This window comes from Sinocyclocheilus grahami, unplaced genomic scaffold (genome assembly GCF_001515645.1).
Source record: "Sinocyclocheilus grahami isolate Dianchi unplaced genomic scaffold, SAMN03320097.WGS_v1.1 scaffold2397.1, whole genome shotgun sequence".
Lineage (NCBI taxonomy): Eukaryota > Metazoa > Chordata > Actinopteri > Cypriniformes > Cyprinidae > Sinocyclocheilus > Sinocyclocheilus grahami.
The window spans coordinates 37,938-50,856 of NW_015507576.1; the positions used below are offsets into that span (position 1 = coordinate 37,938).

The 12,919-nt window shown below is 39.9% G+C and overlaps 1 protein-coding gene across 1 annotated transcript in view; it reads right to left on the reverse strand.

Annotated features, from left to right (window-relative positions):
* Window positions 1–567: 567 nt before the first annotated feature.
* LOC107574937 (GTPase IMAP family member 7-like) overlaps window positions 568–12,919 on the reverse strand; it is a 13,119-nt gene continuing 767 nt past the window's right edge. The window contains exon 2 of the mRNA XM_016261359.1: window positions 568–1,556. Within this exon, the coding sequence (XP_016116845.1) occupies window positions 568–1,556 (989 nt within the window). The remainder of the gene's footprint in view (window positions 1,557–12,919) is intronic.

Consider the following 12,919-nt stretch of genomic DNA (forward strand, 5'->3'; position numbering starts at 1 on the left):
TATATAAAAAAGTAATGTGTTCAAACTTTTGACCCCGTACTGTATAAGTAAAATATAAAAAATTTAAAATGAAATGTACAAATAAAAAGGTCAGGAATCATATTTGTTTCAAGTACTTTTTATTGGGGGGTGGGGGGCCTCCAACATGAATTTTGAAATGTCTAGAACCAGCCCTGGGTAATCATCATCATCATCATCAATTATTATTGCATTTACAGCCCTCAGCAGCCTGTTATTAGAAATAACAGTCTATAAAAACCAGATACAGATCAGAAATAAATGTAATTATTCTGGCAAAACATGTTTACACGTATACTTTTTAATTCATAAATGACAAAAGTAATAATTTGCAGCCACAATTCAGTAATTGCTCTGATTGACTAAACAGTATATATTTATACTTTGTTAAAACTAGCTTGAATGAAAAGCTATTTTAGAGCCTAAATAAATGTGAAACAAAAGTCCTTTGAAAACAGCACAAGACAGTATTGTTTAAGAGCAGTTACAATTTCATTTAGTAGTGACTCACAAGCAAAGGACTAGACAAAAAGGGAGTCAATCTCACACTTATGGTCTAAATTTTGATGCTAATGTTGCTGCTCCTCTTACTGCTGTTGCTGCTGGTCCTCCAGCTAGTCTTGCAGCTGTTAGTACTCCTTTTCCTATTCCTCTTAAAACAAAAAATGCAGCTCCTCCTGCTGCTGTAAATATTGCAGCTCTTCCTGTTAGTACTGCTGCTGTTGCTGTGTTTGCTGCTCCTCCTGCTGCTCCTGCTGCTGCTGCAGCTACAGCTGCTGCTCCTCCTGTTGTTGTTGTTGCTGCTGCTCCTCCTGCAACTAATGCTCCTGCTCCTCCTTCTTCTCCGCTGGCTGCTACTGCTAATGCAGTTACTGCTAATTTTGCTCCTTCTTTTACTACTTTTTTCAGTGTTTGTTTAAAAGCCTCCCATCTAATCTTGTTTTGAGCTAGTTCATACATCTCATTAGTGTAGTGCTGTCCTCCATTGATTCTTACCATTTCATCAATCTCATTCAGCAAATCAGTGACCTGATAGCGGTTCCCCATGTCTTCATTGTTGAATGAGTGAAATCTTCCACCACATTCATTAACAACAGCCTGTAGAGCATTGCTTTCACTGATATACTCATCTAATGGTTTTCCCCTCAGCTGATCAGCGTGAGTGAACAGAACGATGGTGTGATGTGCAGCATCTTCTCCAAAGTTGTTCTGAATCCATGTCACTGTGTTTCTCTCCTCTTCTGTAAATCTCACACCCAGACTGATGACCAGGAGAAACGCATGAGGACCAGGAACAGACATTTCTATACATCTCACTAATTCATTCTTCAGTTGTTCTTCACTGATTGACGTATCAAACAGGCCTGGAGTGTCGATGACTGAGATGACCCGGTTATCCATCTGTGCTTCTCCTCTCCCACAGGTTCTAGTAACTGACTGTGGTGAAACATCCTTCACAAAATGCTCTTGACCCAGGATGGTGTTTCCTGCTGAACTCTTTCCTGCTCCAGTTTTGCCCACCAGAATAATCCTACAATCTGATAAAGTAAAAGGAATGTATTGTTATATACTGTATATGGGGATATGCTTCAGCCCTCCTACGACCCACCTACGAGAGGATAAGCAGTGTAGAGAATGGACGGATGGATATGGTGTTATTTGTAAATTAACCCTCAAGCATATTTCAGGATAAATTTTGGCAAAATCTTTTTTCTTTTTTAAATAGTTTCCTTAATCTGAGCAGTACAAGTCTTGGCTACTTTTCCTAAGTCCACCTGAACACACACAAACCAAAAATTGACTCGATTCATCAAAGTGGTTGGGGAAAAAAATCTCCTTAATTTGTCCTTCGTGGACAAAAGTGGGCACCCATAGGAAATACAAAAATTAAAAGCATTTTTTTTTATTTGTCCAATAAAAATCAATAAATCCAACAAAATGCAGATCATACAATCACATAAATGAAGCGGTGAGCCTATACCACATTCTCAATGTGGCAAACACACTCACACTCCCTCTCTCTCATACACGTTTGTATTGGTGATTTATGAGACTCTACATAGGCATAATGGTTTTTATACTGTACAAACAGTACTTTATATTGCCCTACTCTAGGTCTGTGAATCTTTGGGTAGACAGCGAATCGATTCGATTCACGATTTATAGGTTTTTGTTTCGATTCAAGAACGATTTTTGCAAATTCAAAACGATTCGATTCGAGACAATTCGCAATTAAATTAGAATCGATTCATGATTAGTGCATTCGCAGGATTATTTAAATGCTTCCCCTAAATTCTTTGAATGCTTAGTCAGAGGGCAAATTACACAGAAGCCTTTATGGAGTCAGAGAAAGAAAAAGAAAAAAACACTTTTGTCCATTGTTAGATGCTAGTTTAATGATGCTATGGCATGACATGGCATATGTAGAAATTTATGTAAACCAAGATTTTTTTTAAAGAGCTTCAGGTGCATTGACATTTCAGTCACTTCTGAAATGATGGCTAATACAGTAATTTTATGAATGTATGTATATTTTTTTTCTTCAAGAAATTATTTTATATTCTCTTACTTTGAATTTGCTATAAGAAATCAAATACACTGTTGGACAATAATCAATCATTTGTAATCTATAATTCTTTCCTAATAGCAATTTTATCATTGGTTTATATACTACAATTATTTGAATTTTCTGCACAGAATAAGGTAGAAAATATACTTTATAGTTTCTGTAATGTAATAAATTATATGTTAATTTTGCACTGCATCATTCACAAACTATTTATTTATTGTGTTTATTGTCTTGACGTTTCACCAGTTCATTCTGCTTAGCTGCAGCGATAGATGCCTTTGTCCATATTAGGCATTTCCTGGCACGTCTTAAGTTCTATGAGCGCGAGATCAATTCTCTTTCAGTACGAAAACTTCTTTATCTCATTTTCATAAAATAAAATCCTATGGTATTTAACTTTTCCTCTCCATCGGCAAATGATGATTCTGAAAGAAAACGTGCCCGATGTCTGTTTGCTAGCAACAAACTCTACTTTCATGCATCTGATTATCAGATAAGCCTTGCGCTCTTATTTCAAGGTTGTTGTTAATGCTGTGGTTATTTTAACAGTTTCCTTCGTACATTTGGTTGAACGACATTGTTAAAACACATTTATCATTTAATGGAACAGTGCGTATGCTTCAGACACTTATTTTTGCTCTACCTGAGCAGTCGAAGGCTGCGCTTTTATTGCATGGACAATGTCGTCAGCATGACCGAGAGCCATAGAAAAGCTACAGAAAAGTAAAACTAGGCTACTTCACTTTAGCATTACTGGCCACGAATACTAAGGAGAGATCACACATCAGCTGCGTCAGTGAGACGAACTGAGTGCGAGCGCAATCTTGTGACAGTCACAGGTGGTAAATAGTGCAGCAGGAGAGATGCAAGGGCACGAACTGGCCACGAATACTAAGGAGAGATCACACATCAGCTGCTCAAAAAAAGTGTCAGTGAGACGAACGAGCGCAATTCTGTGACAGTCACAGGCGGGAAATAGTGAAGCGTGTGAAGGAGAGATGCAAGGCACGAACAACACTGTTCAAGGTCTCCATTAATTCCTGCTTGTAGTAATTTAATGTGTATATATTTTGAAAACACTGAATCGCTATAGAAATCGCGATTCATTCAATTATTAGTGTTTTAAATCGATTACTGTCTGAAATCAACAAGTGAATCGTTACACCCCTACCCAGGACCGCAGCTTGACGGACATCGGTAGCGCCGATCGCCAAAGCCCCACCATGCCCCTCACTTTTTAGCGCTATTATTTAGTGGAGTTTTTCCGTAAATTCCATGCATTACCATTAGAGATTAAAACGTCACATCTGAATTTGGTTTATCAATCAAATGCATTTATTATATATTTTACTTTTGAACGAACTGTGCAAGCAGCCTATCTATCAGGTGATCACTGCGCCTAATGTCTGCATTCACCTCTCTTCACTTCATTCTGGTGTAATCTAGAAACGGTCATGCAAAGAACAATCTTCGATAAGTAAAAATGTCCATATTATAGACATTAAGCAGTGGGGCATAATTCATTTTGGCAAATGCGCGCTTTAAGATGGTTTCTGATACGCGCGGAGCACACTTGCTTGTACAGCGCCTAAACTAAGGCCATGTCCACACGTACACTGGTATTTTTAAAAACAGAGTTTTTCCTTCTTCCGTTTAAAAAAAATCTCCGTCCATATGAAAACGCAAACGCATTCTTATGACGCACTGTCAAGAGCATGCCAAACCAACAGGTGGCGATATAAGCTCAACCGTAAAGCCATTTTGGCCAATCAGAAACCCGAAAAAGTTTCCAGTAGTTCCAAGTTGTTCTGAACCTATATGAATTTCTTTGTTCTCCTCAACATAAAAGAAGATATTTTGAAGAATATTCGTAACCACCAGAAAGTTTCTGGTCCCTGTTGACTCCAATAGTGTTTTTTTTCTCTCCATACTATGGAAGTCATGGGCGCACAGAAACTGTTTGGTTACCAGTAATGTTCCAAATATATACGTTTGCATCCAACATCAGAAGGAAACTCATACAGGTTTAGAACAACAACATAACTTTAATTTTTGAGTGAACTATTCCTCCAAAGCAGCCTAATATAGCTGCTGTTGCCATTTGTGTCAATAATGTAAATTAAACAAGAGAAAGAAAATCACTCACTGTCCTTGACAGAATCGCTTTTGTAAAATATTGTATATTGAATTTATACAGTGAAGACTATTCAGTCTGTTAAGGTGAGAGATGAATGAGGTGATGGCGAGCAAGGAAAAGTCGGGGAATGGCAGGTTGTAAGTAGAGTGAAATGCTTTAAAGCACTTCCAAGCTGTTAGGTAAGATTGGAGGGTCCTGGGGGAGACGGCTTGAAGAATAGAGTTGAGGGAAGCTTCGAGGAGAGGTCTCAATGGATGATTTACGGGAATATCAGTTCTGAATAGGGAGGTACTGGGGTTGGGACTGGATCCGCCTCTGGTGCCAATGTTCTGAATTTCTGGAAGGCAAAGTGAGAGAGTCAGCTATTTGGTTTTTTGAACCAGGAATATGTTTTGCAGTTACAATGAATTGGTCGCAAGCCGAGATCCAAATCAGGTGTCTTAACAAAGGCATTAGGGCGGGTGAATGGGAACTGCCTTTATTGATGCAGTGCACGGTAGCCTCGTTGTCGCAGTGGATAATGATGCTGGTGGCGGACCACTCCTTACCCCACAGAAGGGCTGTGAAGACTAAGGCATATAGCTCGAATAGAGCTGAGGATTTTAGCTGCTGTGGTAAGTCTAACAGCTGGGGGGGCCACGTAGATGCAAACCAGCGGCCTTGGTAAAATCCTCCGAAACTGATGGAGGGGGCGGCATCAGTAAATAACTGAATGTCGACTGGGAAAGTAATTAAGTTATTAGAAAAGAAAGATAGGCCGTTCCATTGTTTAAGAAAGGATACCCATAAGCTGAGCTCGTTGCAGCACGAGTCAGTTAGTGATATTTGATCCTCAAGTGCGTGGACAGAAGACGTGAGATATCTATTTTTTCCTTCGGGCAGAGAAGCCTGGAATTTTTATGAATCTAAGTTGATACCCAAAAATTCGATGCAGGTGCTCGGGCCCACGGTTTTGTCTTGGGCGAGAGGAATCCCGAGCTCAGCAAAAACCTTTTGGGTTGTCAAAAGATGTGTGGCTGGGATGGAGTCGGGAGGCGAGATGATTAAGAAATCATCTAAAAGATGGATCAGGGAAGGTATTGCATAATTGTTGGAGAGGATCCAGCATATTGCCTCTGACAACATGTCGAAAATTTTAGGGCTGCTTCTGCAGCCGAAAGTGAGGCGGACGGAAAAGTAAAATTTATCATGCCAGCAGATGCCGAATAAATGCCAAAAATACGGGTGAATGGGCATCACTTTAAAGGCAGAGGTGATGTCGACTTTGGCCAGCCAAGCGCCAACAAGCAATTCTGAAGACAAACGAGAAACATTTACAGGAGTCGATAAGTATTGTTTAGCATTTTTATTTGCAGCTTTTTGCACTGGACATATCAAGCGGGCGTGAGCACCGCCACAAAAATTGCAAACATGCATGAAACGGCAGCGCTGCCTTGAGCATCTGCCAGTATTAAAACTGCCACAGACCTGGCTATCAGAGGACCTGGCTATCAGAGGGATCTGAGCAGTGGCGGTAGTTGGAAGTGGGTGGGAATGGGGTGGTTGGAATGGCTAGGAGACGCGGGACGTAGCTGGTGGATTTGGGCTGGGATGGCTCGGGGCAGGGGGGAATAGATGGGTTGTAATGGTGGAGTGGGCAATGGATCGGCAGACTGCGCAAGATATGTTGCGGCAGCCTAAAAATACTCTGTTATGGAGTTCGGTGTCCAAAGCCCCCCAGTAAGGACATTGGTTCCACTGGGCCACTCAGATGGCGCATTTAGCTGCGAATCATTTGTGGTAGGTGTAAAAGTGAGAGCCGCCGTATGATGACGCGAGTTCAGCGACTATCGCGAGATAATCTATGAGCTCACGTCTCCTGTGAGGAAAAACAGTGCAGATGACTTCTATGTAATGGGTGAAAGCGATCGTGAATTCGGTAAATGATAAAATATGTGATGGGTTGTGAGCTGTGTTTTTTAAAGTGACAGAAAATCTGCCGCAGTCGATTTGGCGATCTGCAGACGAAGGTGAAATTGGTGACAAAAGGGAAAAAAGATCTACATCTGCACCTGCCAAGATCTGTGTCCTGATGTTGCTGGCCACGGGGGGTGGTTCCAAGGCGAGGGAGTTCGGAGGGGTGGGTAGAGGCGTGGCGGAAGAAAGAGAGAAGGAAGAGCGAGCGAGGGAAAGTGGAAAGGTAGTCGCCGGAACGCTTGCGGAGGCATGCTGGCGCTTGGGACAGCTCCGGGAGCGGAAGAAAAAGGAGGAAAAAAAAGAGCGGGAATGATGGGCATTAGGGCCTACGTCATTAGCGGAGGCATGCTCGCGCTTGGGACAGCTCCGGGAGCGGAAGAAAAAGGAGGAAAAAAGAGAGGGGGAATGGCGGGCGTCGGGGCCTGCGCCATTAGCGGAGGCACGCTCGCGCTAGATATGAATGTGGAACCGCGGGCCATGGGTAGGGAAGGGGGTACAGAGAGGTGTGAGGCAACGGTTGCAGGTAGGTCTGCGCCGCTAGCAGAGGCGTGCTCACGCTGACGTGGCGGCTTGTGGAGACTGGAGTCGAGTGGAGCTGACACTCGGTGGATGGAGGAGGGGGTCTGGGGCTGGCGGCATCCGGGGCGAGGCCCAGGCTTACCGAAGGCTTTTTGCTGCGGCCTAACGGCCGGAAGCCCGTCTTCGAAGGAGTGGTGGTTAGCTCGGGCCGTGAGTATGGAACACTGCGGCCCTGGCTCGCTTTATCCGCGGCCTTGGATGGAGGAGTAGAGCTTGGAGGTGCCCCTGTTTGGAGGGAAGTATAGAGGGTGAGGAGATCCGCCTTGACCGACCTTCATGGGACATTGACGCCGGAGCTAATGAGCGCCTGGCGTAGTCCTGTCACGGTCCATTTCTCCGCAGCTGGGCGGAGGAGAGGGCTGAAGCGTAGGAGGACGCTGGAGAAGGTGGTTGACGCCTGAAAGGCGAAGGTGATGGTGTGCCTCGGTGCCTGGAGGTATGAGCGACGGCGACGCGGGAAGGCCGGCGGGCCCGTGTTGCAGCCGCGGGCTCGATCATGGTGTCCTGCGGAGCGCTGGTGCGCTGAACGGCGACTGGAGACGCCGGAGGACCCGTGGTGTCAAACGCGTTGTCGTCCAGGAAAAGTTCAATCTCTGACATGTTTGCGCGATTGGATGTGCCAATGCTGAAAGATGATACTCACCTTCATATTTCTTCATTAAATAACTTACAAAGTACTTTGAAAACCTTGTGTGAGACGTAATTTCACAAACAGTGTGAGTGAATCACCACACGCTCGCTTTCTCTCTCAAAATACGCAAACGGCTTCAAATTACCACACATCGCGTCTGTCTATAAGCGAGCTGCACAGTTGACACATGAATTGTCACTTGCACAATAGAGGCAGTGTCACATCGTCACTAAAGTTTATACAAGTAAAGTAAAGTTTTTGCATTACTTTTTAATTCTTGCCAGCGTTTAACCATTCAGCGCTCGCGCGCTCTCCTGGAGACTGTGCGCTCATGCACACTTGCAGCGCACACACATAACGCCAGGTTCACATTACTCTGTTTGCAGTGCGTGGTATGTGGTGCGTATTTTTTCCGCGCTCATGTTAACGAATTAAAGCATTCACACTGCACACGGCAGTGCGTTCAGGAGTGGTGCGTCTGCAGCACTGCAGAGATCGTTTCCGCACCGAGTCTATTTTTGCTGTGATACACGCGCTGAATTAAAGTGACAGCACATTGTTTGCAGTACATATGAAAACTAAAATATAGCAATTGCACCATAAATGCATATAATTAAAGTATACTGTCTTTCACAGTCAACACATATGGCTTTTTGGCTAGGTTTAAAGGAAAAGAGCACTTTTAGATAAACAAGGCAATAATAGATGGCACTCGTGGAGGTAGGAAAAAGTTCTTTATGAACCGCAGGATTGCTTGTAATAAAGATTTCAATGCAAAAGGAAAGGCAGTAGAGCTGACTATTTCTGTCAATGGTAAGTTTGTGATAACGTAAGAAAAGTAGTTTAAATGTTTTGCCACTTGCTTGAGCAACTTAATATATAAATCTAGAATTAAATGCAAAAGTAAAAAGCATTGAATGTGTTGCTTATATGTATTGTGTTTAAACATGTCTGTGAAAGATTGTATTACTGTACTGTGTAAAAAAGAATTACAATGCTGAAAAAGTAATTTCAGTGACAAAGTTTGGATTTGAAATTAAAATAATGGAATGATTATAATGTTGGAATAAATGTTGTGTTTGTGGTAAACAGCCGCGGATCAGTAGCGGACTCCTGTGTGAAAGCTGCATCTCCTCTCACAAGAGACACCTAAGAGGGGAATTCACCACATTTTCAAAAATGAAATTCAGGCCCTGAATAAATTTCTAAAAATCCTGATTGAAGTATCACTATAAATAGTTATAAATTATAAAAAGAAGGCTTTAAAAAGATTGGTATCGGTGATCGGTATAGGCAGATACTGCTTTCTGTGATCGGTGATCGGCCTCAAAAATCATGATCGGAGCACCCCTAATTTCGAATGAGTTAAACCTGTATCCTGTCTTCTGAGTAACATTGAGAATATCACTATATATTGTTGCAACACCGCCGCCACGGCCAGTCTGATGGGGCTCATGCTTATAACAGTAGCTTGGTGGTGTAGACTCATTTAGACCAATATAATCATTAGGTTTTAGCCAGGTTTCAGCCAAGCAAAGTACATCAAATCTATTATCTGTGATCATTTCATTTAATATTTATTTAATATTATACAATATAATATTTCTTATTCAGTGCTTTAAGTGTTTGTAGGTCAATTTCTTTGTTCTATGGTAATTCATAACTGTTTACTTGTCTTCAGTAAGTTTGTTATTACGTAGGCTTTTTTTTTGTGATATTGGAATTGGTTACAGGAATTATGAAATTGCAATGCTTCAAAAAAATTTATTGGACAAAAATCCTATTTTAAGCTATATATATCATTATTCTGATGAGGGTCCTGCAGTAAGTCATAGCCCCGGGGCCCAGTGAGGTCTTAATCACTGCCCCTGCCCCTACCCTACAACTAAACTTACCCCTCACAGAAAACAATTTATTTCTTTTTAAGCCTTTTTTAAGCCAAACAAAACAAGCCTGAAACATGCAACTTTTGGGGTTTATTGTTTTGGTATTGTTTTTGGCATTTGATACCATTTTATTTTTTTTAGTTATTAAAAAACAAAAAATGTTTTTGTTGTGTTAGAAATAATTTTTTTCTCGTCTCCTACTTTGTCTTTTCCTTATAGGATGGTCAGATTTGTCTTTAAGCATATTTTGGCATCTTTGTATTGTCTCACCCAACACAAAGATTTTTTATTTTTTTTATTCTACAATTTTAACTTGTAATAAAATCTAAAACTTTAGAGGTTACAACAATGGTTTTAGATTTCAGCCTATATGCATCCATTGAGTACTACAGCCATATAGTGGCTATTGATATTTTTGATATTTTTATGCCATCTTATGTCGCCAGATGTCACCAAAGTCACCACATATTTAGGTTGTGGCTGTCTGAACCATAGACTGTGAAAAAAGATGGACAACGCACCTTCACTCACTTCCATTGAAGAAAAGTGTAGCCGCACATCGTCCCAATAGGGCATGGCCATATTGCGCTTATTTGGGACCAGAGTCTGCGCAGTAGAGAGCGAAGATGAGCCACGTCCCGCCCACACTCCCGCAGAGTCGATCGCAAGCACATGCCTCTGACTCTTTTTTAAATTAGCTTGACTGCTCCAATTTTTGTCTGCTGATTGCCGTATAAGAGGCTTGTGTTGAAATAAGGTAAATACAACTCCAATCTCTTCCTGAAGATCCCGAAAAAGTCTGTTTGCGCCTTGGAAGCTGTCAGTCTGAGCTGTCAATCATGACGTCACACTCCCGTTTTTATAGCATCACGTACCTAACTCAAACCAAACTTATTTAAAAAACGAACACTTGAACTTACATCAGCGTGATAAAATCTACATCAAATGACAAAAACCATGTTTGAAAACAAAATATTTGAAGTGAAATTTAATTATTTAGTTTGTCTCACGTCCCATTAGATTACATGGAGAGGGCGGGGTTTATGACCTGTACTGGGACCAGCCACCTGGGGGCGATCGAGACGCGATGGCTTCACTTTTGAGGACTAGTGCGGCACACTCGGTCTGAACTTACTGGAATGATTTCTTTTTTCTTAAGTAAAATATATATTAAATATATCATAAAAATAAACATATTTTACATAAAATATGGTACTTTTAGAGGTAAATAAATAAAAAACACCAACAAAAAAATTTGCATAAATTATTAGTTTTTATTTTATCAAACATAGTGACATGACATTTATTTTAAAAAGTTAAACAAATTATGCTTTAGGGTAAATAAAGATTATTTTTTAATTTATTTGTTGTTATGACTTGTCATTAAATTATTGGTTTCACTTTATTTTTATCGGTCCCTTTAACACATTCTGTTGACTATAAGTAATGTTGCACCTACATGTCTACTAACTCTTATTAGAGTATTAGTAGAGTATTAGTAGACTGGTAGAGTTAGGGTTAGAATAAGTTGGCATGTACTTGCAAAGTTATGCATGCTACTTATAGTCAGTAGAATGTCTGTTGGGAGATAAATAATCACAATAAAGAGTTAGCAGATATGAAGCAGACAGTCTACTAATACTCTAATGAGAGTTAGATGACATGTAGTTGCAACATTACTTCGTGTCAACATAATGTTCAAAAGGGACCATCAAAATAAAGTGTTACCAAATTATTTGGTGAACATTATACATTATCATCTATCTCAGTATTTTAAATATTTGTGTAACAGGAATTAGGTTAACCTCTGTAAATGTGTGACTTCTATGTAAACAAACAGAACTCATGGTGTCATTAACATTTTGTTCAGTGGAGCAGAGTAATATTTTAATTTAAATGTTTAAAATTTACTTTAAATCATTAGTAGGGGTGTAACAGTACACGTATTCGTATCGAAAATTTTCGGTACAGGTTTTTCGGTTCGGTAAGCATGTTTACCGAACAAATCGTTAAATTTTTTCAGGAAATTCAGACAATAAATGGCATTTTTTGATGAGGCGTGACAGATCGCTGTATAAACGCTTCAGTTCTGACGGCAGCGCGAGTGAGCGCGATCATCCCTTCCTCTTTACTACTATTTTTAATGTGAAATAAACATGAGTGAACATCTCATGCCTCATGTAATCGCATCAATCAGTGTTTCACTCGCGGAAAGTTATGATTAAAACGGCTTGTAAACAAAATGTTTATTTAATCATATAATCATTTATAACAATCATTATAGTCATTTATATATCCATTTCATTGATTAATTTATTGATAAGTCATTTATATTATATTATATAATTTGTCATTTTTGTTTAGTCTTATGACTTTGTTGGCTGTTTGTCTTCATGAATAAGATATACAAGGGAATGTTTATAGAAACTCAAGGTTTATGGGATGTTGTTTTGAAGCAGTTTGGTAGAACAGTACTTGTTGGATTTGTGTTCGTCAGAGGAAGTCTGAGTATTGAAACATACGCAACTAAGACTATTCCGTAAACTCTGCTCATTTTTATCATCACTTCATCTCCTGCTTCTGCTCTTCACTGGCTTTTTCCTCAGTAAACTTCTTGGCTGATAGAAGACTGTTAATAGAGTTTTGGGTACCAGACAAGACTTTCTGTTTACGGGTTTTGGGTGTTAGACTACTTTGCTGACGAGTTGTTCTGGTACCAGTAAAAACTGATATTTTCTGAAGGGATCTGGCATACTCATTATGTTTTACTTTACATGTTAATGATGTCTTAATTATTTAAGGTAGGCTATATTTAAATAAATCTTTTGTGAAACAAGTTATGAGTGCAATTTACATATTTGCATAAATTTTTTTGTGTTAAATATTATAGTTAAAAATAAATAGTAATTAAATTTAAGTTAATTGTTAACTGTTGTTAATTGTAACCTTATTGTAGGCCTAATGTAAAAGGTCTCCCTATAGTTTAGAGCAGAGGTAGATTTTTTAAAATGTATTTATTTTATGAGGTAGATTTAAAGGACGATTTAATTCTAATTGAATCCATGTAAAGAAAGAGCAATTTGTTCAGTAAAACATTGTTTAACTAACATATATATATATATATATATATATATATATATATA